This window comes from Cetorhinus maximus, chromosome 15, assembly GCF_964194155.1.
Source record: "Cetorhinus maximus chromosome 15, sCetMax3.hap1.1, whole genome shotgun sequence".
In the NCBI taxonomy this organism is placed as follows: Eukaryota; Metazoa; Chordata; class Chondrichthyes; order Lamniformes; family Cetorhinidae; genus Cetorhinus; species Cetorhinus maximus.
In genome coordinates, this window is record NC_135893.1 from 91,435,102 (window position 1) to 91,460,682 (window position 25,581).

The 25,581-nt window shown below is 41.1% G+C and overlaps 1 protein-coding gene across 1 annotated transcript in view; it reads right to left on the minus strand.

Moving 5' to 3' along the window:
- cacna1ha (calcium channel, voltage-dependent, T type, alpha 1H subunit a) overlaps positions 1-25,581 on the minus strand; it is a 610,320-nt gene that overhangs the window by 232,911 nt on the left and 351,828 nt on the right. Inside the window, exon 7 of the mRNA XM_078558934.1 lies at positions 18,264-18,573. Within this exon, the coding sequence (XP_078415060.1) occupies positions 18,264-18,573 (310 nt within the window). The remainder of the gene's footprint in view (positions 1-18,263; positions 18,574-25,581) is intronic.

The following is a 25,581-nucleotide window of genomic DNA, read 5'->3' on the forward strand; positions in this document are numbered from 1 at the left end:
AAAACATACCAAGCAACTCATGACAAAGGATAAAAGCATATTTGCGGTCATGAAGGAAATTAGCACAAAATTAAGATAAATTCTATACCAAAAGGCCTGTATAAAGGGCATCAGGGTGGCAAAGTTGAATTGAATATAACAAGAGAAGTGAAGAAAAATGATGCAGAGTTTTTAGTTGTATTAAGAGAGTAAGAAAAATGAAATATGGAGTGAGGTCACTAAAAGTGGGTTCAGGTGAGGATAATGACAACTGATGCTGCACAGGCTGCAAAAGTGCTAAATAACTTTTTTTGCCTCAGTCCTCATCCAGGAGGAGACAGCTAACTTATTTGATATGGAAAAGGAACAAGGGGGTTTTGTAGGAAAAAGAAAGATTTGCATTTATAAAGCACATTTCAAATCCCTGGGACGTCCCAGAGCACTTTACAGCCAATGAAGTGCACTTTTGAAATGTTGAGACTGTTGTAACATAGGAGTGGGGATAATGGAGAGGCAGGCTGAGGTACAATTCATATTACTACCAGCATAGTTGCTGAACAGCTGTGTACCTTAAGGCAAATAAATCTCAGGATAAGACACATCCAAGGATCCTTAAGGAAAAGAGGGAGGAAATTAGAGGAACTCTGGTACAAATCTTCCAGAAATCTTTGGATATTGGAGAGGCATCTGGGGACTGGTGAAAGGCAAATGTTATTCTTTTTAAAAAAGGTTGCAAACAGCCAGGAATCTACAAACCATTAAGTTTGATGTCCATTGTGGTTAATGTTATTAAAGAGAGGATCATGGAGCATCTAGATAGAAACAAAATCATAAAAGACGGCAAGCAGATGTTCATGGAGGGAAGATCTTGTCAATCGAACTGACTTTTAATTTGAGCATGTGACAAAGGAGTTTGATAGTGGGGAGTGGATGCAGTGCATCTGGATTTCAGTAAGGCCTTTGATACAATTGCTCTGGAGAAGCTAGTACTGGAAATAGAGAAAGCGGGAATCAGTGCAAATATTTTACAATCAATACTTAATTGGTTGACCGATAGAAGCCAGAGGATAGTGGTTCAGAGATTGCAATTAGCATGGGAGAAGGTTACCAGTGGGGTTCCACTGAGGCCCCTTTTGTTTAAATCTTTATAAGTGATCTGGAGCAACAAGTCCCAAGGAAAATGATCACATTTACAGGTTGATACAATGAAGTTGGTAGACTCCAAACCTGAACAGGATAAGATTACGGAGGATTTGAATATAGTGCAGATTTGGGCAGACAGCTGGCTGATGAAATTCAATGTGGAGAAATGCAAAATGCTTCACATGGAGATTAGAAAATCCAGGAATGGATTATTACTTTAGTGGAAGGAAAACAATGTGCATGGAAAAGAAAAGTGATTTGGGCAAAGGGGGTGGTGCGGGGGGAGCCTTCAAGAAGCTATTTCAAGAATGCTGAGTGGAAGTGAGTAAAGGAAATCAGGTGTTGGGATATAATTACAAGGTCAATATTGCAATCCGTTAATTTTTTAAAGGTCTATGGATTAACCTTATCTAGAGATTTATTTATCTTGTGCTTGCATGGCTGTTCAGCAGCCATGCTGGCATAGTATGAATCACACCTCAACTTACTCTATATTATTTTTACTCCTACATTAGAATAGTGACATAGGAACAAAGGAGAGTAGCCATTCAACCCATCGAGCCTGCTCCGCCATTCAATTTGATCATGGCTGATCATCCACTTCAATGCCTTTTTCCCACACTATCCCCATATCCCTTTATGTCATTGGTATTTAGAAATCTGTCAATCTCTGCTTTAAACATACTCAATGACTGAGCCTCCACAACCCTCTGGAGTAGAGAATTCCAAAGATTCACAACCCTCTGAGTAAATAAATTTCCCCTCATCTCGATCCTAAGTGGCTTCCCCCTTATTGTGAAATTATGTCCCCTGGTTCTAGAACCCCTTCACCAGGGGAAACATCTTACCTGCATCTACTGTCTCCATCCCTTTAAGTATTTTGTAGGTTTCAACGAGATCGCCTCTCATTCTTCAAAACTTTAGAAAATACAGGCCAGTTTCCCCAATCTCTCTTCATAGAATAAGTCTGGTGAACCTTCGCACTCCCTCAATGGCAATAATATCCATCCTCAGGTAAAGGGACCAAAACTGCACACAGTACTCCGGGTGCAGTCGAACCAAGGTTCTATACAATTGAGGAAAGACTTTGCTACTCCTGTACTCAAATCTTCTTGCGATAAAGGCTAACATACCATTAGCCTTCCTAATTGCTTGTTCCACCTGCATGTCAACTTGCAGTGACTTATTGATGAGGACACCCAGGTCCCTTTGTAATTTACACTTTCTAATCTGTCACCATTTAAGAAACTCTGCACATCTGTTCTCCCTACTAAAGTGGATAACCTCACATTTTTCCACATTATATTCCATCTGCCATGATCTTGCCCACTCACTAAATCTGCCCAAATTCCCTTGAAGCTGCTCTGCATCTCCCTCACAACACACATTTCCACCTAGCTTTGTGTCAACTGCGAACTTGGAAACGCAACATTTGGTCCCCACATCCAAATCATTGATATATATTGTGAACAGCTGGATTGCAGTATCCACTAGTCACAGCCTGCCAATGCGAAAATGACCCATTTATTCCTACTCTCTGTTTTCTGCTTGTTAACCAATCCTTAATCCATGCCAGTATATTACCTCCTATCCCATGTGCTTTAATTTTGCTAACCAACCTAGTCTCACTGCGGGGGACATTATCGAAAGCCTTCTGAAAATCCAAGTACACTACATCCACCGACTCCCCTTTATCTGTTAGTAACATCTTCAAAAACTCCAACAGATTCATCAAATAAGATTTCCCATTCATAAATCCATGTTGACTATGCCCAATCAGATCATTATTATCTAACCCAGCAGGAAAAACCAGTTCGGACCAGCATTCTTATTTCCCAGTTTTTACTGTTTTTTCGTTTTGGGAAGTTTTCATTTATCACATCCTTTATAACAGATTCCAGCATTTTCCCTATTACTGATGTAAGGCTAACAGGTCTGAAGATCCCTGTCTTCTCTCTCCCTCCCTCCTTAAATAGTGGGGTGACAGTTACAATCTTCCAATCTGCAGGAAACTTTCCAGAATCTATAGAATTTTGGAAGATGATCACCAATGCATCCACTATTTCCATAGCTACCTCTTTCAACTCTGGAATGTAGAATATCAGGTCTCGGGGACTTATGAACCTTCAGTCCCATTAATTTCTCCAGTAACCTTCTTACTCATACTAACTTTCATCAAGTTCTCATTCTCCTTATTCCCTGGATCTCTAATTCTGGGAGGATTCTTGTATCTTCCTCAGTGAAGACAGACACAAAGTAATAATTTAACTTTTCTGCTATTTCTCTATTCCTCATTATCAATTCTTCTGACTCTTCCTGTAATGGACCCACATTTGTCTTAGCCAAATGTTTCCTTTTTACATACCTAAAAAAGCTTTTACAGTCTGCTTTGTATTTTTGCCAGTTTGCATTCATATTCTATTCTCCTTTTTTTGATCAGTTTCTTCGTCCTTCTAAAATGCCCCCAATTCTCAGGTTTACGACTATTTCTGGCAACTTTACAGGCTTTTTCTTTTATTCTTATACAATCCTTAACTTCCTTTGTTAGTCATGATTGACTGACTTTTCTTTTTGTGTAGTGCTTTGGAATATCCAGTGGTCATGAAAGACACTATATAAATGCAAGTCTTTTTTTTCTTTTTCTATAACACAGTATAGTTCCTTTTCCATGAAGTTAGCTGAAACAGTGAGGTTATTCTGTCTTTTTATAAATCAATTTTGAGACCGCACTTAGAATACCATGTGTATTTCTGGTCGCTGCAGTACTAAAGATATATTACAGGTACTAAAGGGCTAGAAAAACAAGAATGATTAAGGGGATTCGTTAATGTATGAAATTAAAATGCCTCAGGCAAGACATCTTTTCTCTCAGAGTCACATATGTTGATTGACCAGATTTGACAAGTAATGATGCTAATTCGTACTTTTTTTAAAAAAAAGGAAGGGTGGATGAATATTATGTTAGGAATAGATGAATAAAGTCCAAATAAAGACGATAACATACCTTATGGAACAGGTTGGGAGAGCTGTCTCACAGACTAGTCAAGCAACAACCTGACACAGTCATACTCAGGAAATCATACCTGACAGATAATGTCCCAGGCACTTCCATCACCATCCCTGGGTATGTCCTGTCCCACTGGCAGGACAGACCCAGCAGAGGTGGTAGCACAGTGGTATACAGTCGGAGGGGGGAGCGGAGTTGCTCTGGGAGGCTTGAACATCAATGCCGGACCCCATGATGTCTCATGGCATCAGGCCAAACATAGGCAAGAAAATCTTCTGCTGATTACCACATACCACTGCCCTCAGCTGATGAATTAGTACTTCACCATGTTGAACGCCACTTGGAAGAAGCACTGAGGGTGACAAGGGCACAGAATGTATTCTGGGTGGGGGACATCAATGTCCATCACCAAGAGTGGCTCAGTAGCACCACAACAGACCGAGCGGGCCAAGTCCTAAAGGACATACCTGCTAGATGGGGTCTGCAGCAGGTGGTGAGGGAACCAACAAGAGGGAAAAACATACTTGACCTCATCCTCACCAACCTGCCTGCCACAGATGCATCTGTCCATGACAGTATCGGCAGGCATGACCACCACACAGTCCTTGTGCAGACAAAGTCCTGTCTTCACATTGAAGACACCCTCCATCGTGTTGTGTGGCACTATCATTGTGCAAAATTGGATAGATTTCGAACAGATCTACCAACTGAAGACTGGGTAACCATGAGGCGCTGTGGGTCATAAGCAGCATCCTATCCCCCGCTCTACAATTACCACCAAGCCAGGGGATCAACCCTGGTTCAATGAAGAGTGCAGGAGGGCATGCCAGGCATACCTAAAAATGAGGTGTCAACCTGGTGAAGCTACAGCACAGGGCTACATGCGTGCCAAACAGCATAAGCAGCAAATGATAGAGCTCAGCAATTCCACAACCAATGAATCTAAGCTCTGTAGTCCTGCCACATTCAGCTGTGAATGGTGCTGGACAATTAAACAACTCAATGGAGGAGGAGGCTCCACAAGTATCCCCATCCTCAATGATAGGGGAGCCCAGCACATCAATGCAAAAGATAAGGCTGAAGCATTTGTAGAAATCTTCAGCCAGAAGTGCTGAGTGGATGATCCATTTCAGCCTCCTCCTGATGCCAATTCAATTCCCTCCACGTGATATCAAGAAACGGCTGAAGGCACTGGATAGTGCAAACACTATGGGCACTGACAATGTTCCGGCAATAGTGCTGAAGACTTATGCTCCAGGACTTGCCGCACCCCTAGCCAAGCTGTTCCAGTACAACTACAACACTGGCATCTATCCAGCAATGTGGAAAATTGCCCAGCTATGTCCTGCACACAGAAAGCAGGACAAATCCAACCCACCCAATTACCGCCCCATCAGTTTACTCTCGATCATCAGTAAAGTGATGGAAGGTGTCATCAGCAGTGCTATCAAGTGGCACTTGCTTAGAAATAACCTGCTCACTGATGCTCAGTTTGGGTTCTGCCAGGGCCACTCAGCTCCTGACCTCATTACAGCCTTGGTTCAAGCATAGACTAAAGAGTTGAACTCAAGAGGTGAGGTAAGAGTGACTGCCCTTGACATCAGGGCAGCATTTGACCGAATGTGGCATCAAGGAGCCCTATCAAAACTGGAGTCAATGGGAATCAGGGGGGAAACTCTCCGCTGGTTGGAGTCATACCTAGCACAAGGAAGATGGTTGTGGTTGTTAGAGGTCAATCATCTCAGTACCAGGTCATCACTACAGGAGATCCCCAGAGTAGTGTCCTAGGCACAACCATTTTAAGCTGCTTCATCAATGACCTTCCTGCCATCATAAGTTCAGAAGTGGTGATACTCACTGATGATTGCACAATGTTCAGCATCATTCGCGACTCCTCAGATACTGAAGCAATCCATGTCCAAATGCAGCAAGACATGGACAATATCCAGGCATGGGCTGAAAAGTGGCAAGTAACATTTGTGCTACACAAGTGCCAGGCAATGACCATCTCCAACTAGAGAGAATCCTACCATCATTGACATTCAATGCATTACCATTGCCAAATCCTCCACGATCAACATCCTGGGGGTTACCATTGACTAGAAACTGAACTGGACTAGCCATATAAATACCGTGGCTACAAGAGCAGGTCAGTGGCTAGGAATCCTGCAGTGAGTGACTCACCTCCTGACTCCCCAAAGCCTGTCCACTATCTACAAGGCACAAATTAGGACTGTGATGGAATACTCCCCACTTGCCTGGGTGAGTGCAGCTCCAACAACACTCAAGAAGCTTGACACCATCCAGGACAAAGCAGCCTACTTAATTGGCACCCTAGTCACAAACATTCACTCCACCCACCACAGATGCACAGTGGCAGCAGTGTGTACCATCTACAAAATGCACTGTAGGAACTTACCAAGCCTCCTTAGACAGCAACTTCCAAACCCACAACCTCTACCATCTAGAAGGACAAGGGCAGCAGATACATGGGAGCATCATTACATGGAGATTTCCCTCCACGCTACTCATTATCCTGACTTGGAATTATATTGCCGTTCCTTCACTATCGCTGGGTCAAAATCCTGGAAAACCCTCCCTAACAGCACTGTGGGTGTACCTACACCACATGGACTGCAGCGGTTCAAAAGGCAGTTCACCACCACCTTCTAAAGGGCAATTAGGGAAGGGCAATAAATGCTGGCCTAGCCAGTGATGCCCTCATCCCATGAATGAATAAAAATAGATGGTTCTTGAGTACCAAGGACATATCAAGTAGACACAGATTAATCATATGAGGTGCAAGGTTAAGTATTCTGGAGTGGACTGTATATGGTCTGTGGAAAGAATAGATTCCATGAACTGTACATTTTTTGCATTCCATTCTTTCTTATATTCTTAGAACATGAAGGTATAGCAATCATATTTACCCTCAATAAATAAGGACTGTACATTTAGCACAACTGACTTGACTAGTTTTCTAAACATTCTTTGCATGAACAGTAAAAGCACTACTTCAAACTACTGTACTTAAGACAATCTTAGTAATCTCTAACTTTTAATAATGACACCATAATCTTCATTATCACAATTTTTGCTTATTTAATAATTGAGATTTAACATCATTTGAGATGTTTTAAACATGCAAACTGGCATTGTCAAATTAGCAGCAGCATTTATTAATTTCCATTAACTTTAAATCTCAGTTTAATTAAGACACTGATGTTTGTCGAAATTTCACCTTAATGAAATATGTAGGCAACAATACATTATTTTAATCTGAACCAAAGTCAATTACTTCCAAATTTTCAAGGTAAACAGTTCTGGGTCACTTGATTTAATGTTATTAATTTGCCTGTAAAATCTCAGACCAGAAGAGAATTCATTTGGGTTTCAGTAAAAAAAAATATTTTGATGTATCTTATGAGGTCAACTGATAGGTCATCTCATCAATGTAGTAGAATTATGGTCATATTTAGATGTCAGAAGTTTGTGGGTTCAAATCCCACTCATATCTGGTCATTATCACTTTGCTGTTTCTGGAACCTTGTAGCATGCAAGTTGGCTGCCAAGTTTCCCTCAACAGTGACTACAATTCAAAAGAAGTACCTCATTTTTCATCTTCAATTTGTTCCACCACATCAGTTTTCCATGTCATCTTAAGTGTTCCCAAATTTTGTTTTGCATTCTATTTTTAACCTGAAAGGACTGTTACTGGCTAAGACAAAGAATAACAATTGTGGAGAACGGAAATTCAAACAGTACCAGGTCTGACACATTACAACCAAAGTTGTAGTTAAGTATACACATTGTATCCAAACCTGTATGCTTTTTATTCTCTGGGATGGCAAATGAATTGCCCCAAGGGGTTTCTGCAGGAACTCATTGCTGTTCCATGCATCTGATGATGATCTTGCCATCTGCTCTAGCTTGCACCTGGTGCTGCTACTTTACTCCAGGACTGCAAATGAGAACTTCTAGTCTTAAAACAGATCAGTGATTCCGAACCACTAGAGTCCCCCTTGAAGAAATGTAGCAGCACCAAATACGGGCTCTCCCTGGGGCTTGGGCGCTTTTGGAAACTGGAGGACATTGCTATATGAAAGGGAGAGTGACTGTTCGAAGAGCTTTTGGGGAAGTGTAGGTCTGGTTGGCCTGTTGAATTGATGGATAAACTCAAAACGGCCTTATATTTCCTGTTTGTTTAGATTTTCAATTATCAGTATAAGGACTTCAGGAGATCAATTTGGGTTGGTTTTGTGCTGTGACTACATGTGCACCATGGACAAGGTAAACATCCAAACCTGTATCAAAAGAAACTTGCATTATTCTTCCACTGAATTAACCTGAGTTGTAACATCATGCAGTAGCTAAAACTGGTCTTGTGTATAGCATGGGCAACCAATTTGAACAGTCCAGTTTTATTGACTTATTTCAGTTAAAAAGGATATCAAAGCCCATGAACATTTTAACAACTACATTTTAGACCATTGATTGCAGTATTTTAGAAGTGTGTCATATCCACTTAGGCCTTGCTCAGTAAATTAAGCTGTAAATACCTATCTTTCAATGAACAGAATTACGAAAAGATGAAAAACCAAAGGCCATGGAACTGTCAATGGCTTTGCTAGTATGAGGAAGTCAGGGCAGTACAAAATTGGGTTGTCTTATTGATATTGGACTATTACCTTGGCTTACAGCTTAAGTGGCACTAAGAGACTGATGTGAAATGAAGAAGCAGTTCAGTGAGGGATCAACTTCTTTATGGAGGTTACTCCATATTTAGACTAAACCAGGCTTAATCTTCATTTATTCCATGGGTGAGCAGAAATGTCACTGCTAAGTATAAGCAAGAATCTGTAGAATAGTTCAAGGCACAAGTGCTATGATACCTACACCATTATCAACTTGGCTACAATTCATCAAATTGATAATTAATACAGCAGCTGTTATAATTATTAAAGTAGTTTATATTCTTGGCTTTTAAAAAGAAAGACAACCGCGAATGCAGCATGCAAATTAAGAAAAAAACTTTTTGGGGGCTTTCATTAAGGCTTTATATTAGTTAACCACAGACAGCTTCGAGATCCTAGCTTATGCTCACTAGATTTTCTATCACTTGATTCATTCATGGAGCACCTCCCATCTTCAGTCCCCTATGATACTGACTGCGAAGCAAGTCTCAACTGATTAAGGGAAGAGAATTTCTGATTTGTGCTGAATGAGGAAAAATTAGGACCATGCCTTAAAATCAGCAACTTTGATCTGTCAATTTTGTAATATTTGTTAAGCAAATCTCTATCTCTGAAGTACCCCATGCACATTACTGAGGTAAACTTCAGAAAGTACAGAACTTAAAAAGATCAAAAGGTTTAAAAAGTCCAGTCCTTCCAATATTCAAAATAAAATATGCACTTATCATGGACTCTATAACTGGTGTACTTAATTTCCTCGGGGCAGTGTGTGGCTACAATTAAAACTTCTGAGAAAATACAGCTCTACCACACTACTCCTTTCCACCCTGCTGTGAACTACCAAGTATTTATCGAACATCAAAGTTACAATCCAATTCTGACCTGCTTTACAATACTAGTGACAACTTTATCTTTCTAGCAGCACAAGAATCATAATGTTTCATTGACTATTTATCTGTCTGGGTTACATAAACCTGAATCCGATACTTGGCCAAACTCCTTTTTCAAGAATTGGCAGCAAACTGAGGGTTTACCCAGTGTACTATTTTGCACCATTTTTTCCTGAACTCCAATTCTATGATCAAAATCAAATTTAAGTCAACTTGCTCACAATCAGCTTTTAAAAACTTAGATCGCATTTCCTTTTCATTCTTTACTGGGATTAAATTAAGTTCAACAAACTGGCTGGTTAGTCTTTCTTCATGCCTACTGAATGGTAAAAAGGTGGCTCTACCAATGAGTTACACTGTAGTAAGATGGCCTCATTTGATCTATAATTAAATTATATATCATTGTATTTCATGGGATCTTGTGATGGGGAAATGTAATACAACATTTAAATATAGCACAGCCATTAACTTTCTTGGTGTTCTGTTGCTTTGATCATCACCACTGAAGTTGATGCTGAAGATGAAGAATTTTGGTTTAGTAACTCTCCTGAGGACTCGACAAGTTTAGGACCTGAACCATGCAGGCAGATCAGGAACATTCCAAATGCAATTATTTGTTTTGCATTGACCCTGTTGATCTTAGGCAGATAGGAATAAAGGTATTACAATTGGCCTGGGTTAAGGAGGAAAAATCTGCTAGGATTTCACTCCTGATTGTTATTCAATACTAACAACAACAATTTGAATTTATATAGCACCTTAATGTAATTAGGAGAAAAATTTGACACTGAACCACATAAAGAGACATTAGGGCAAGCAAACAAACTTTCGGTTAAAGAAGTAAGTTTTGAGAAGCAATTTAAAAAAGACGAAAGAGGTAGAGAAGTTTAGGATTTTAGAGTTTAGGGCCTAGGCAGCTGAAGGGACAGCTCCCAGTGGTGGAGCAAAGGAAATCAGGTCATGCACAAAAGGCTAGAGAAACAACTTGATTTCAGAGAATTGTAGGGTCAAAGGAGTTTACGGAGATAGAAATATACAGCAATCTGCTACTGGTAGCATGAGCATTTTAGGTGCTAGACACCAGATTTTCTCTTTGGAAGTGGAATCGGGAAGCAAGTTTGATTCTGGGTCGCGTACCCACCTCCTTCTCCAGCATGCCCTAAAGTGCAATTTTCATGGGGTTGGGGTATTAATGACCCTAGACAGGGCTGGGTCGGGGGCACTGCATGGAAATGGAGGTGGGTCACCAGGGAAATGAGCAACATTCTGGCCTAAATCAGCAGTCATTGTCGTGGCTGCCAAAGTGGCCAGGGCAAATGGAGGGCTGGAACCTGGGATATGGTAGGGAATAGTTGGTTAGTAAGTTTACCACCCCCCCCCGCCCCCCAACCCCACCACCCACCCCACAAGGTATGTGCTGGAGCAGGTGATGGCATTCATGCAGTAAGTGAATCTGATCTGGTTCTTTCCGGATAACCCAGGCAGAAAGGGGCTGCCTAGCTTCCTTCTTCCCTTCTGCTTCCTATTCCTCATGCTCAGCTGCTTGCCATACAGCTGATGGCAAGGACTGTCCCTTCATGACGGTGAGGTTGCGCAACCTGCAGCAGCCCACAACAAACCTTGACGTTTACTCTGCCAAGTACTGCAAGGCTTCTTCAGAGTGGAAGCCAGCGAAAACCTTTCAGCAGGCCTATGCTCTGCTCTATCATATTTTCTGTGCCAGCATGCTGCATATGTGTGTATGATTGTGCACCATAATCATGAGTCATGACTTCAGCCAATGGCTTGTCACCTAGTAACACCCTTTGGTTTGCCATGGTAGCTCAAATGCAGGTGGCATGGTGTACTGCTTCCAAACGAAGGCACCACAAATGTTGCCAGGATATTGGGCATTGACCTGCATTGACCTCACTAGTTAAGGCTACACACTAACTGGGTTTTGAGGGAGCGGAGCTCTGTTCGGCTCTAGCACAGAGCAGAGTTGATACACCATGCCTACAAAGTGATGTACATGGAATCAATTTCACCCTGCACCATGGGATAGCCTGCAATCCTAACAAAGCTGCTTGTGCACCCTGTCATCTCTCTCTGACGAGAGAGAGAATGAAATGTAGTGAGTGCCCTTTAAATAGACAGCTTCAATGACCTCCTTTACAAAATAAATCCAAAATATTGTAAATATTCCCAGGACCAGTCTGGAAGGACCTAGGCACAAAGGTTCATTGCCATGGTCATCTTCACAGCAACTGACAATGTGGGTCTCCCCCTGCTCTGAGGTTGGAGTTGTTGCTGCAATAGGTGGCAGATTTCAGTGAGGACAGCCTTACTGAAGCACAGATGTCAGACACACTGTTCCTCACTGAAGTTCAGGTGAGAGAATTGATCCCTGAAGATGATGGGTGAATATGTCCACCTGCTCAGAGCTCTTCTCCCTGTTCACCGCCTTTACCCCTTTGAGCAGTTTGTCCTGTTCTATGTGGCCACTGTTCATTGTCCAACTCATGCTATATTCCAAGAGGAGTGCCTACTAATGCACCCATGCCTGGAATCAATCAGCTAGTGAAGAAGCCTTGAAGAGAACAAAAGTCCTTTGGCACCTGCCATACCATTCCCTGCAGACTTGCACAACTTAAACAATTACAGAAAGCACCAACATTTGTAAAATTGTAGCAACAAGTGAAGAAACCTGTATGTTAATATCCCTTTAAATAATGTTGTCAGGGGTCTTTCTTACTGCTGAGCATGTGTTCAGCTGTGCGACGTTAAGAGAGGGTATTAGCTGGTATGTTAAGCTCCAAAATGGCACTGTTGGTGTTAAAATCAGTGTTGCATGTTGATTGATGTCATGATTTGCCTGCTCTGCATGCCTCCAGAGATCACTCACTCTACGCACATGTGAACCCTCACTAATGTGGCATCTAGTATGATTCACCCCAAAAGTGTGCGCACACACTGTGGAAGCCATTTTGGAGCTCTAACAGCATGCATAGCACCGAGAAAATGGCTGCTAACAAGCCTAACTTCTCAGTCATTGGCAGACTTTGAAATGTCCTCTGTTAACCAACAGAGATATCCAACTAGGATAACAAAACTGTTGTTTGGATGACATTTTGTCCTCCTTTGACCACTGTGAGTATTTGTGAAATATTACATTTTTAAAAAATCTGTGTAACACAGTCAACTGGAGTGAAAGTGGAGTGCCTTGGGGGAGTACAGAGTTCAAATACCAGCAATACAGCATTTATTAGTGCTTTTTATTATGTGGGGTGAATCGACTCAATCCCTATGGTACAAAAACAAAACAAATCTAGATGCAATGAAATTTAACAAGTCACAGAGTGTACAGTTCTTTCAAACTTGAAAGTTCTTGACATTTCCACATGTCATTATTCCAGTGAATGGAGCTCTGTAACCTTCAAAGGGGAGAAAGAAACTTTTCAATGAGTTCAATGATCAATTATTATACTGCAAATGTTTCACTAGAAATCCGTTTGGGATGATTCCCTAGTTGGAGGCAACTGAATTGAGAATGTAAACAGCAAAGTATATTTGTATGCCTGATCGAAGGACCCAGCATCCGGAAGAGGGAGCCCACTGAGATCTCCCCCCCACCGCCCCAAGCCGCTGCTGACAACCACCCTCCCCCATGACCCCCTCCTGCCATCATTCACTTGTGGCCTGGGATCTAGTGACGATACCGGGCCTTGGGTGGGTGTTGTACTGGCAACATCCATTGCTTCTCCAGTGGCGCTGCCATTCAATAGTGCTGCCAGCCCCTGATTGACCAGCAGCTCTACGCAGGTGCGACTTTTGCTACTGGGGCCCTTGATTCTAAGGAAGGCCTGCCACTGTCCAGTTAGGAGCCTGAGCGTTACTTAATTCAGTGGGCCTTCCTGAAAAGAGGCAATGCAAGGCTCTTGCTGGCTCCCAGCCAGTAGGTGAAAGTCCTGTCACTGCCATTAAATGCGACCCATTAACTCTGTTTCTCTCTCTACATATGTTGCCAGATCTGCTGAATATTTCCAGCATTTTCTGTTTTTATATCTTTATTGCTTTTATTTCATTAAATGTTTGAGCTCAGTAGAAAAGGCCGCTTGTTATAGAGAATGGAATAATTTTCTATATGTTCACCCATTGTTTTCATCAAGTGCTCATCCTCTGAACAAAATACTGGTTACACACAAAACAAGGCTTCTTCCAATCTGCCCTAAAAAATGTGTCGTACTTCCAAAACTCACCCCCATTGCTATCTTTGAAATCAGCCCAATTATGTGGCCTCTCTGAGAGAGATTGGTTATTAAATACCAAGAGTCTCACATTATGATGGTTTTGTTCAGTGAATTTTGGGAACGAGGCTAAGATGTTCCAAACTCATTTTTGCAGGCAGCAAAGAGGGAGGTTTCACTGATTTTGGACTGCTTTTGAACTCTGATCTCAAAAAATAGTTTTCTAATATCTTGCACCAATCAGTACTCTAGTTCATTTAAATTAGATTAATTAGTCAAAAAAAAAAACAAAGCACTATTTCCCTTTCAATTAAAAAGATTTTGGACAGGTTTTGGAACTGATTGGTCTATCAAGTTACCAAAATAACTGCATCCGCTGTCCCAACGCTAGTCTCCAAGCATTTGTTGCTATTTTCCCCTTTCTGTGTCCCCATTGTCAGCCTTCCCATTTCCACTCTGCTCTCTTTGGTTGTAGGCCTATATCAGTGCTCTGTCACATTGAAGAAAAGGGCTTCTTTAAAGAGTTAAACAGTCTTCCTGGACCAATTTCTAGTATTTCTCTCCATTCCACACTCTCTGAGCCAAGGTGAAGCAGTGTTTGCCGATTCATCTGTCACTGCATCTCATCAACAAAGATCACCCAAAGGATGCAGCCCATTTCCAACATTATTCAATGTTTCCTTTCAAAAATCAGAGTCTTTTGAGGCAGAAGTTAAACACTAGGGCCAGGATTTTCTGGCCCCATCATGATGGATGGGGGAGATTTGGCAGGCCAGCCAAAGGTGCATTGACTTTCAGCATGACCAGGTGATCCCACTGGTGGGCGCAGCTGGAAAATCGTGCCCTAGAGCTAATCGACTACATAGTATCTAATTACTTTAATCATTTCATTTGCTTTCCTTTGTGCAAATATCCTAGTCATACCAAATAAAAATTAAAACACAGAATTTCCACTTCAATAATGAGCAGTACGTATTTCAGAAACATGTTCCTATAGTCTTGAGAATTTGGTGCAGGTAGAAATCTCTCTGGTAAGTTTTTCTCAAGTTTTAATTTAGAATAGCCATCAGACTCTGACTTAGAACTTTAAAACTGTAAGCTGGTTAAGGAGCCTAATAACACCTTGGCAGTGGCAGTTATCTGTCAATCAACTGAAAGCGAATAGTGCTAAGCACTGCAGCAGGAAGCTGACATAGTAACTTGGTGTTAGTCATTAGCTCTCTATAAAGGTTGACATATTTTGCTATCACACAGTGTGAGACCATAACTTGTGACTTGTGACATAATTAGGCTCGAGTGAGACAAGGTACCAGTACTGACTTGGGAATTTGGTGCCGAGGAAGGAGGTGCTAGTTTTTATATCTTTTTTCAGCCTCCAGAAGCTGGTGAGTGTTCAAGGCTTTAAGTGAACAGGCAGGTGATTTTTTTGGTGAGTTTTAAGGTTTTATTCCTCTAAACCTGGGCAGTTTAAACAAGTACTGGGGAGATATACATATTACATTAAATTTATAGCTTAACTAGTTAAACTACTTGATATAACCACAGACAATAGCTAAGTGATATTCTTAAACTTGAAACCTAATCAGCTAAATTAATTACAATAAATATGGCAGGGCAGGTGATGTGTTGCAGCTATAGCATGTGGGACCTGGTGGATAGTGATCCACGGCAACCACATTTGCAGTAAGTATCTGCAGCTCGAAGAGCTTTCATTCCAAATTGATAAGCTAAAGTCCAGGCTTCGGACATTTTGGCATGCCAGGAAGGGAGAAAGAGAGTTTGTTCCAGGAGGCAGTCACATGCTTTAGGCTAGGTACTTCAGATTTGGTGCATGGTCAGGTACAGGAGAGTGTGACTACAAGAAAGGCAGGGATGGGGATCCAGACTGTAGCAATGGAGAAGCCTCAGCCTTTGTAATTGTCCAACAGGTCTGAGGTTCTTGTAACTTGTGTGGACAACGGCAGGGAATGCAGGGAGCATGAGCGAACTTATCATAGCACCATGGTGCAGGGAGCTGTTCAAGTTGGGAGAGTAATTGTAGTATGGGACAGTATAATTAGTGGGGAATAGACACTGCTCTCTGCAGCTCAGAGCAGGAGTCCCAAAGGCTGTGTTGCCTGACTGGTGCCAAGGTTAAGGGCACCTCCTCAGGGCTGGAGAGGAGCTTTGAGTGGGAGGGGAAGGATACAATTGTCATGGTCCATGTGAGTACCAACGACAGAGGCAGGGCTAAGAAAGAGGTTCTGCTGAGGGAGTATGAGCAGCTAGGGTCTAAATTAAAAAGCAGAACAATCAAAGTAATAATATCTGGATTACTACCTGAACCATGAGCAAATTGGCATAGGGTGAATAAGATTAGAGAGTTGAATGCTTGGCTCAAAGATTGGTGTGGAAGAAATGGTTTTCAATTTATGGGGCACTGGCACCAGTACTGGGGAAAATGGGAGCTCTACTGTTGGGATGGTCTTCACCTGAACCATGCTGGGATCAGAGTTCTGGTGAGTCATATAGGGCAGTAAAGAGGGTATTAAAATAAATAGTGGGGGAGATGTAGTAAATTAAAGAGAATGGACATGGCAACATAGCAGGATAGAGATGGGGTAATGGTTGCCAGAATGGGACAGGAAGTGACAGAGCGTACAAACTTAATATTGCACCAGCAAATAAGGTCTGAGTAGGGAAAATGATAAAAAGACAGAATTAAAGTTTCTTTATCTGAATGCACAGAGTATTCATTGCAAGATGGGATGAATTGAAAGCACAAATAGAAATAAATTAATATGATATGATATCCATTACAGAGACACGGTTGCAAAGTGACCATGGCTGGGACTTGATTATTCAAGGGTATTTGAAATTTCAGATGGACAGGAAGAAAAATAAAGGAGATGGAAGTGGCTCAATTAATAAAGGGTGAGATCAGTACAGTACTGAGAAATGATCATGGTTTGGAGCATCTAAAAGAATCGGTTTGGGTGGAGGTAAGAAATAAAGGAAAAAAGTCACTGTTAGGAGTAGTTGATAGGCCGCCTTAGAATAGCTAAACTGTAGGACAGAGAATAAATCAAGAAATAATGTGGGCTTACAAGAAAGTTACTGCAATAATCATAGAGATTTTAATCTTCATACAGATCGGACAAACCAAATTGACAAAAGTAGCCTGGAGGATAAGTTCACAGGGTATATATTCAGGACAGTTTCTTAGAACACTATATTCTGGAATCAACCAGAGAATAAGTTATTTTGCAATGAGACAGGGTTAATTAATGACTTCATAGTAAGGATCCTCTGGGTAAGAGTGATCATAACATAATAGAATTTCAATTCCATTTGAGGGTGAAAAATTAGATCAGAAATTAGTGTCTTATACTTAAGTAAAGGCAAATACAAGGGTATGCCGACAGAGTTGGCTAAAGTGGGATGGGAAAATAGGTTAAAAGGTAAGGTAGTAGAGAAGCAGTGGCAGACATTTAAGGAGATATTTCATTACCATCCATAAACACATATATTACATTGAGAAAGAAAGATGCTATGCAAAGGGTGCACCATCTGCGACTAATTAAGGAAGTTTAAGGACGGTATCAAATTGAAAGAAAAGATGTACAAGCTGCAAAGATTAGTGATAACCCAGAAGATTCGGAAAATTTATAAAACCAGAAAAGGATTACTAAAAAAGGAGAAATTGGTGCATAAGAGAAAATTAGAAAGAATTATAAAAACAGACAGTAAAATAATCTACAAGTATATAAAAAGGAAGAGAATAGCAAAGTGAGCACTGGTCTCTCAGGGGGTGAGACTGGGAAAATAATAATGGGAAACAAGGAAATGGCTGAGACTCTGAATAAGTATTTTGTATCTGTCTCCACGGTAGAAGTCACAGAAAGCATCCCAAGAATATTAGAAAGTCAGACGGCAAAAAGGAGGGAGCAATTTAAAATGATCACAATCACTGGAGAAAATGGGACCAAAGACTAACAAGTCCCCTGGATCTGATAGCCTGCATCCTGGAGTCATTAACATTATTAGTGACAGTCACACGAATAACGTCAAGGGCAGAAATACACAAGCAATATCGCAACAATAGCCAAATTTGTTTTGGATCTAATAAAACATAATTATTCACAATCCTACTAGAAAGTGAGTATTAATTGCTTTCTTTTTTCTTCACAACTATAGTGATGTTGCCGAGACATTCTTAAATTACAGAACTTAGTCAATGGATAACTCAACGGTACTGAATTAAATTGGAATTGGAGTAACTTATTTATATAATACCAGAAAAAAAAGGAAACGAAAAATATATATGAATGATTTGGGACCTTACCTGAAAAATAGCAATCCAGGCATATCCTATATTATCAAAATTAATGGCACCCTTATGTGGGTTTATATCTCCGGTTCGGCACGCATTGTAATATTGATTCCAGTTTATGCAGCCACTTGTGTTGTTCATTTCCAGGCTATATCTTGGGTGGTTGTAAGAATCTAATCTAAGAAAACATTCAGCTCCATTTTCTTTCAAATTTGGAAGGTCCTGGCATTTCTGCATGCCGTTGTCCCGTGGCAGTGAGCAAATAAATGGAGTTTCATCACCATTAATCTGGTAATATAGAGGTAAAGAAACATTGTAATACCTAAGAAATAAAATGAGAAGGAATTAGTCAGTATTAATTCTCTTCAATTGTTTATTCACACTGTAATGTAATGGTTTAATCAAGACCGAAAGGTCTTGGTAATTCACAAAGCAAAAAAACCTATGGTCACATTTCTTATTGGTAAAATATCCATCATAAAGTAGATGCTCAGTCTTGCAGCTCCAAGTGAAATTCAATCTTTTTTTCTTCAGCTCTGAAGAAGAATCATATGGACTCAAAAGTTAACTCTGTTTCTCTCTCCACAGATGCTGTCAGGCCTGCTGAGTTTTTCCAGTGTTTTCTGTTTTTATTTCAGATTTTCAGCATCCTCAGTATTTTGCTTTTATCAATTTTTTTAAACTGCGCTAAACAAAAATTATTAGCATAACTGCATTTCTTTTATTTTTCTTCAGGATCTGGGCATCATTCACAAGGTTGGCATTTGTTATCCATCTCTAGCAGACCTGGAGATTTTGGTAGGCTCCCTTCCTGAACCATTGAGTTCATATGCTGAAGGTGTCCCCACAGTGTCGTTAGATAGGGAATTCCAGGATTGTAACCCAGTGACAATGAAGGGACAATGATAAATGCCCAAATCAGAATGGTGAGGGGCTTAGAGCTGAACCTGATGCCTTTGTACTTTTAAGTGCTAGAGGTCATGCATTTGGAAGAATTTTTTTATGGTTTGGACTCAGTGTTAGGCCTTGTACAAGCTGATTTACACCATAAGGCACAAGTTGTTCTAGAGTTATATGCATATCCCATATTTTGGCATGGGAAGACAGCAGTTCTTCAGAACCAGTGTGCAATTTCTATTTCCCACATGAGACTTGGTTCGAGATTTCTCTAAACAAGGCTTTATTTAATTTAATGCTATTTTCTGAGAAATTACAAATCATCTTTGTGCTAAAGACTTGCATCCATTCCATATTGGATAAAAATATTAGAAGTGCTGAATTAAAGTAGCTTAATCATGGGAAAGGCCAATATCAGGAACCAGTAGATCAGGGGATCTACTGAGAAAGTAGAAGAAAGCACCGAGAAGTAATTGAAATGGTATGGTCATATTGCAGAGAGTGAAACAAGTGATGGCAATGTGACTGCCAGAAAAAAAGAGGAGGAAGTCCTGAAACCAGATGCAAGATGGAGTGACAAGAGATTTAATTGCAGAGGGATTGGAAGAGGATTGGGTGACTGATAGGAAGAGATGGAGAAGGGTAATCAACCAGCATTGTAGTGACCCCAAGTAAAATGGGAGAAGCCGAAAGAAGATTATAGAGCTATCTAATTAGTTCCACTCTCCTGATCTTTCCCCATAGCCCTGTAAATATTTCACTTAAGAGGATGAAAAAGCTCCTATCCCACCTTAATGTGCTAGGTTCTTAGGTCCCATAGTTGCCTGGAAATTGCTTTGATTTATAGCTCAATCTGGTCTCCAATTTAATTCAGACCTTGGAAAGGTAGTCAGCCCAAAGATAAATTTCCATTTAGAATACTGTCACACTTAGTTTCAATCTTCCAACTGTTCAGTGAAATAACGTGTTCACTAAATTGTTTTTCTTTTATTTTCCTATTCAATCCTTTGTTTCTATGAACGTTTTATTTTATGATTGCCGATTTTCTCTTCTGAATGCATTGACTCCCTCCTGGGCCAAGGGGCTGCTTTTTACGTGCCCACTGCACCACCTTCCCACCCACCCCCGAGCTCACCCCCGTAATACGGGGGGTGGTGGGCGCCAAAATCAGCAAGCCGCCTGCCTTATTTAAATAGGTAATCAAGGGTCAATTTGACTTGGTAACAAGCCTATTGGCCCTGATAATACGCTGCCCATGTCATAAAAAGTTTGGCATGGGCAGTCGGTCGGGAGTGGGTGCCCGATTTTTAAAATAAATTCTCCAAAGGTTGGGAAGGAAGGGAGGTTTATCTTCGGGAGCTGCCCTTTGTGGATTGGGGGGTGGCCTCTCTAAGATAGAGCCCCCCCCTTTCTATCTACCCACCTGCAGCCTTAAACCCATCCTCCCCCACCCCATACCCCACTTCCTAACCTGCCTAAACCTTCCCTGACCAAGACCTCGGACTTACCTATTTCTTCTTTTTCCTGGTTCCAGTCTTGGCACCGCCCACTAATGCGCTCCTGGCGCTGCCAGGATGATGGAGCTGCTGGCCAATTGGATTGGCTGGAAGTTCCAAACGGCAGGGACCTCCTCCCCATCGGGGTCCCTTGTTTAGCCTGTCCACAGCGCATTATGGCTGCAGGGCAGGCTGGCGTTGAGCCAATCCACTCCACGTTGACTTTGCCTCTGGGAGGGCAAGCCGTCCGCTCCTTGTAATATTCAGCTCATAGTTTCACAGGCAACAGGTGCAAGCAATGTGACCATGTAGACCAATTTTTATTACCTGATGCTGACAAATGCACAGCTTCAAGCAAGGGTTGCCAATAATAATCAGGTATGAAAATCTGGGATGATTTTTCCGGAGGTGAAGAACAACACCCATACTGCCACCTTATCTAAGTAATGAATTTAGCACAGACTAAGGATCAAATCTTCTTTAATCTTTAAATTGCTTCTGTTCCCTTGTGCAATATGTTACAAACCATTTCTATTTCACTCAGAATATAATTCAGGAATATGTATGCACCATTTGCTCTACTTGTTATTGTGCTACAGTATCCCAGCAGGATGTTTTGAAAAATACCATTCAATAGAAAAGTGACAGAAAATGTTTACTTCAAAGAAAGTTAATTCCAAACGTTGTGAGGAACATAATGTCTGCTTGCTATTTTCTGCTCTAATTTACTTCCAAATCCATCTGAAGGCATACAGTTCCACACACACCATGTATATTGTCCATGTGATCCCTGTGTAAGCCTAGCGTTTCAGCAGGCTATTAGACTGTGGATGAATACGGGAAGAGAGCGATGATCCCATTGTCTTAAAACCATATAAACACACATACTTCTTGCAGGAAGCAATTAGATCTTGTTTAGGAATGAAATCCTTAATGATTTTTCAGTTCTTCAACTTGGAGATGTTGAAAGCAAATTCAGTGATCCTATTGCTGCTCAAGCTAAATCTAGGATCTACAAATTATACACAGGAATATCCTGGTCTGTAATGTTCAGCTACTCACTGGATAAACTGACCATTGTTGAGCTTAACCGATTTTGTGCTTGCTTTTCTAGACAGCTATTTAATAAAGCTTTTACCATAAGCAACATGGCATTAGAGCCATTGCTAGCCATAATGGTCTATCCCACACTATTCATTCATTGGAGGATAATCTGCATTCTCGAATCATTTGCTAGTTGCAGCTTTATACTGGATAATGGCATCAAATACAATCATACTCATGGCTGGATAATTAGATTCTCTGTTGCTCCAGGCATGTCTTGCACCCAGCTTCTGGGCTCTGCACCTACTACCTTAATACTGTGTATGAATTTGGGTTACTTTTACACAATTTTTTTTCCATAGAACCTTCCTCACAAAGCTTCAGATAAGGTTCTCTTAGTTAAGGCATCTTTGTTAGTGGATAAAAATAAATGAAAAATTTACACAATATATTTTTATTCTTTAATGCATATAAAATAAACATTGTGAAAATATGATGTGCTCCAGTCAGGATTTCTCTGATCAAGAGTTTGCCAAGTTAACTAGCTCCTGGATTTGTTTACATGCTACATATGTTACTTGGGTCAGAAAGTAAGTTTTTACTAAATTCCACCAATATAACTCAGGATATTTTTTCTGAGGGTGAATTAGTAAAAATTGATTTTTCCTCAAAATTTGAGAAATAATTTTCCATTTTTTTCTTATTTAAATGTGTGCACTTCACATCTGCACTGACAATATGCACACAGATGCTGTGTATGTCATGCCTGGTGTCAGTGATGTGACACACATATCGTTGGAGCCAATTTTCAGCAGTTCAAGAAATAAAGGCTGTATCATTTGTTCCTTTGTTTCAAAGAAGGTTGGATCTTCTTTATAATTTTTAATAAATAATCTTTATAATTACTATAATTAGTGTACTCCAACAAAATGTTAAATCTTTCATTTACAGTTAGATATGGATCAAGCACCATAGAGCACTGGCGTAGTTAACTCACTGATAGTACCCATAAAGACAAAGGTCATCAAAGATTGGTTCAGGTCACACACCAAGGTATTACAAAGCAAAAGCAAGGTCACTACTGCTGCTATGAAAATGATCTCCAATCTTAGGTAGTCCCTCAGGATTGAGGATCACTTGCTTCCCCTCCAGTTCAATGGGTTCTGAGATGGCTGATATGTCCAATGTGCAATCTGCAGACTTTGTTACATGTGGGCAGGTGGTGCTTGAAGGGTTGTGTAGATGAATTGTTTGGAGTTTGTGCATTCCTTCCAACACCTCAACTTCACCTCTGCACATTCCTGATGAAGTCTCTTGATGTGTTTGATGCCTTCCTGGATGAGCCTTTGCTATTTTGGTCAGTCACAAACCAGGGATTCCCTCGAGTTAGCAGGGATTTTGATCTCTTCAGGGATGCTTTAAGGACATTCCTAAAGTGTTTCCACTGTCCTCTTCGGAGTCTCCTGCCACGACCAAGTTCCAAGTAGAGCAGTTGCTTCAGGAGTCTGGTATCAGGCATAAAAACTACATGTCCGGCCCAGTGGAGCTGGTTTTGAGTAATTAGCATTGATGATGGGCAAGTTGGCTTGGGAGAGGACCCTGCTGCTGGATTGCCTTTCTTGCCACCAGAATTGGATCTTCAATAATATATTATCCTACCATCAAGGCAGTAGATAAATGGATAAAGCCACAATAAATTTGTTTTTACTGGTAATTGGAGAGAAAAAACGCTGAAGTGAGAGTTTGATGGTGAGCCCCTGATCGGTCTATTCTCAGTTTGGCTATTTCATTGAATTAATTCAATAAGGAAAAAAAATGTACGCAGGCAGATTTGCATTTGCCTCTTGATGAATTGCCCCAGGTGATGGGATGGAACATGGCCATTAAAATTCCACAGTACTTGGTGTACCAATTTAACTTAAAATACTGTCTCCTGAAGCAATAATTAAAATGAAAGGGCTACTGGAATACAGGGCATATTCTAGTCAGCATATTTCAGTGGGAACCAATACAAAATAAGGTCAATTTTTTTAATAAACATGTTCCTTCCTCTTCTCAGGAAAATTGGTTCTTGTGTTATATGAATTATGCATTTTACAAGTTTGTACAAAAAAGAAAGATTAAGTATTATGTGAAGACTGTTACCATTCACTAAGATTCATACACAATATAAAACAGCACAACTGCCTGGGGTACTAATTATCTGCTCTAACAACACAGCTACTACAGAATATGGAACACTCTCAAGACTAGGTAGGCCATCATTATAGCTTGTCTAGATTTGAAGAAGTCTTAAACACAGACCTATGATTAGAAATACCACGCAATCATTAAAATGCCATTTTCTGCTCACAAAAAACTAAAATAAAAAGCAAAATGTATGAACTTCCTTATTAGAAGTGTTCTTTTAAGGCTTCCTGACAGTTTCCATAAAGCGTAAAGCTGAAATCTGTGCAATTACTTGCCAGAACGTACAAACTGGCAGAAAACAAAGAAAATTGCCAACAATAGCTTTTGCAAGAGGCACATCAGTTTATAATCTTCTGTATAATCCTTTCTTAAGGTATATGGATTGTGGGATATAACAATCAACATTTTCCTTTTCCTTGATCTCATAAGGCACTAATGCCATTTCAAAGGTGTCAACCTTACCAGACAAAGCAACATGAGTTAAAAATTGAACAAAAAGCCAAAATTACAGGGTCATTTCCCAATACCACACCCCAAGTGTGGAGACTTAACCATTGAATGCAAGTCAGAAATTTGGGAGCAGTTTTGTATGTTTTCCTGATCTTTCTTTAAGAGATCGGAAAATGATGCACAGCATGTGACTGAATTTCTGATCTGTGCTACTGGGAAGTGATATCCCCCACCAGCAGAGTTGGAAAATTACATTTCTATGTGCAACTCATTGTGTGGGATCATCCCAGATTTGCACAAAGCGCGGTAGCAGGTGTGAAAAAAGATGTTTTAATTGCCAGCCGCAATGGTGGGTTTTTGTGCCATATTGTCCCCTTCCCGCCTCATAAATTATGCAGTGATAGGAAACACACGTGATCGCTGGTGGGCAGCCTCCGATTTGCCCACCACATCATTACCTCGTCGCTTCCTCATGCCGGGGTCATATTTAAACTGCAGCTGCGCGCACAGTTCTCAAAGCTTGCAGCCCAGGACTGCACCAATGAAGACATCACCCTAAATGCCAAGATGAGTGCAGCCCCCCATGACTTAGTGACGCATCCCTGGGACCCCTTCTGGATGCTGTGGAGGTCTGCCGCGATGTCCTCTACCCCGACTCTGGCCACAGGAGGCCCACCAGTCTCACCTCTCTGGCTTGGAAGGCAGTAGCAGAGGCGGTCAGTGCCAAAGCTGCACACAAGAGGTAAGCCATCCAGTGCAGAAAATGGATGAATGATCTCATCCGTGCCGCCAGGATAAGTCAACAATCTCATCACTCTAAACTCACATACTCACAAGGCCATCACACATTCACCGGCATCTCATTCACTGCCAGCTCAAGGAACATCACCACACACTCTCACACACACACCCTCACATCTCCATCTGGCCTAATGTCCTCTGAAGATTGCCTCCTCAGACCTCGCCATCTTGAGGTCACTTGCACAGATCAACATGTGCCCCACACACACCCTGGGATAACCCCCCTTCCCCAGTACAGTCCTCACTCCTGGTTTGGTAGGTAGAGACCTGCCCATGAGCCCCCCTAAAAGTGATGTGGTGCTGCCTTCAAAGCCAAGCACTAATGACAGCGAGTGCTGTCGAAGCAAGGTAGGCAAACAAACTTCAAAGTCCTGAGCAATGTGCAGTTCGCCAGGTGCATGTTGCTTGTGTACAGTTGTGAAACATGCTGGCGTGCAATTACGCCAACCTGC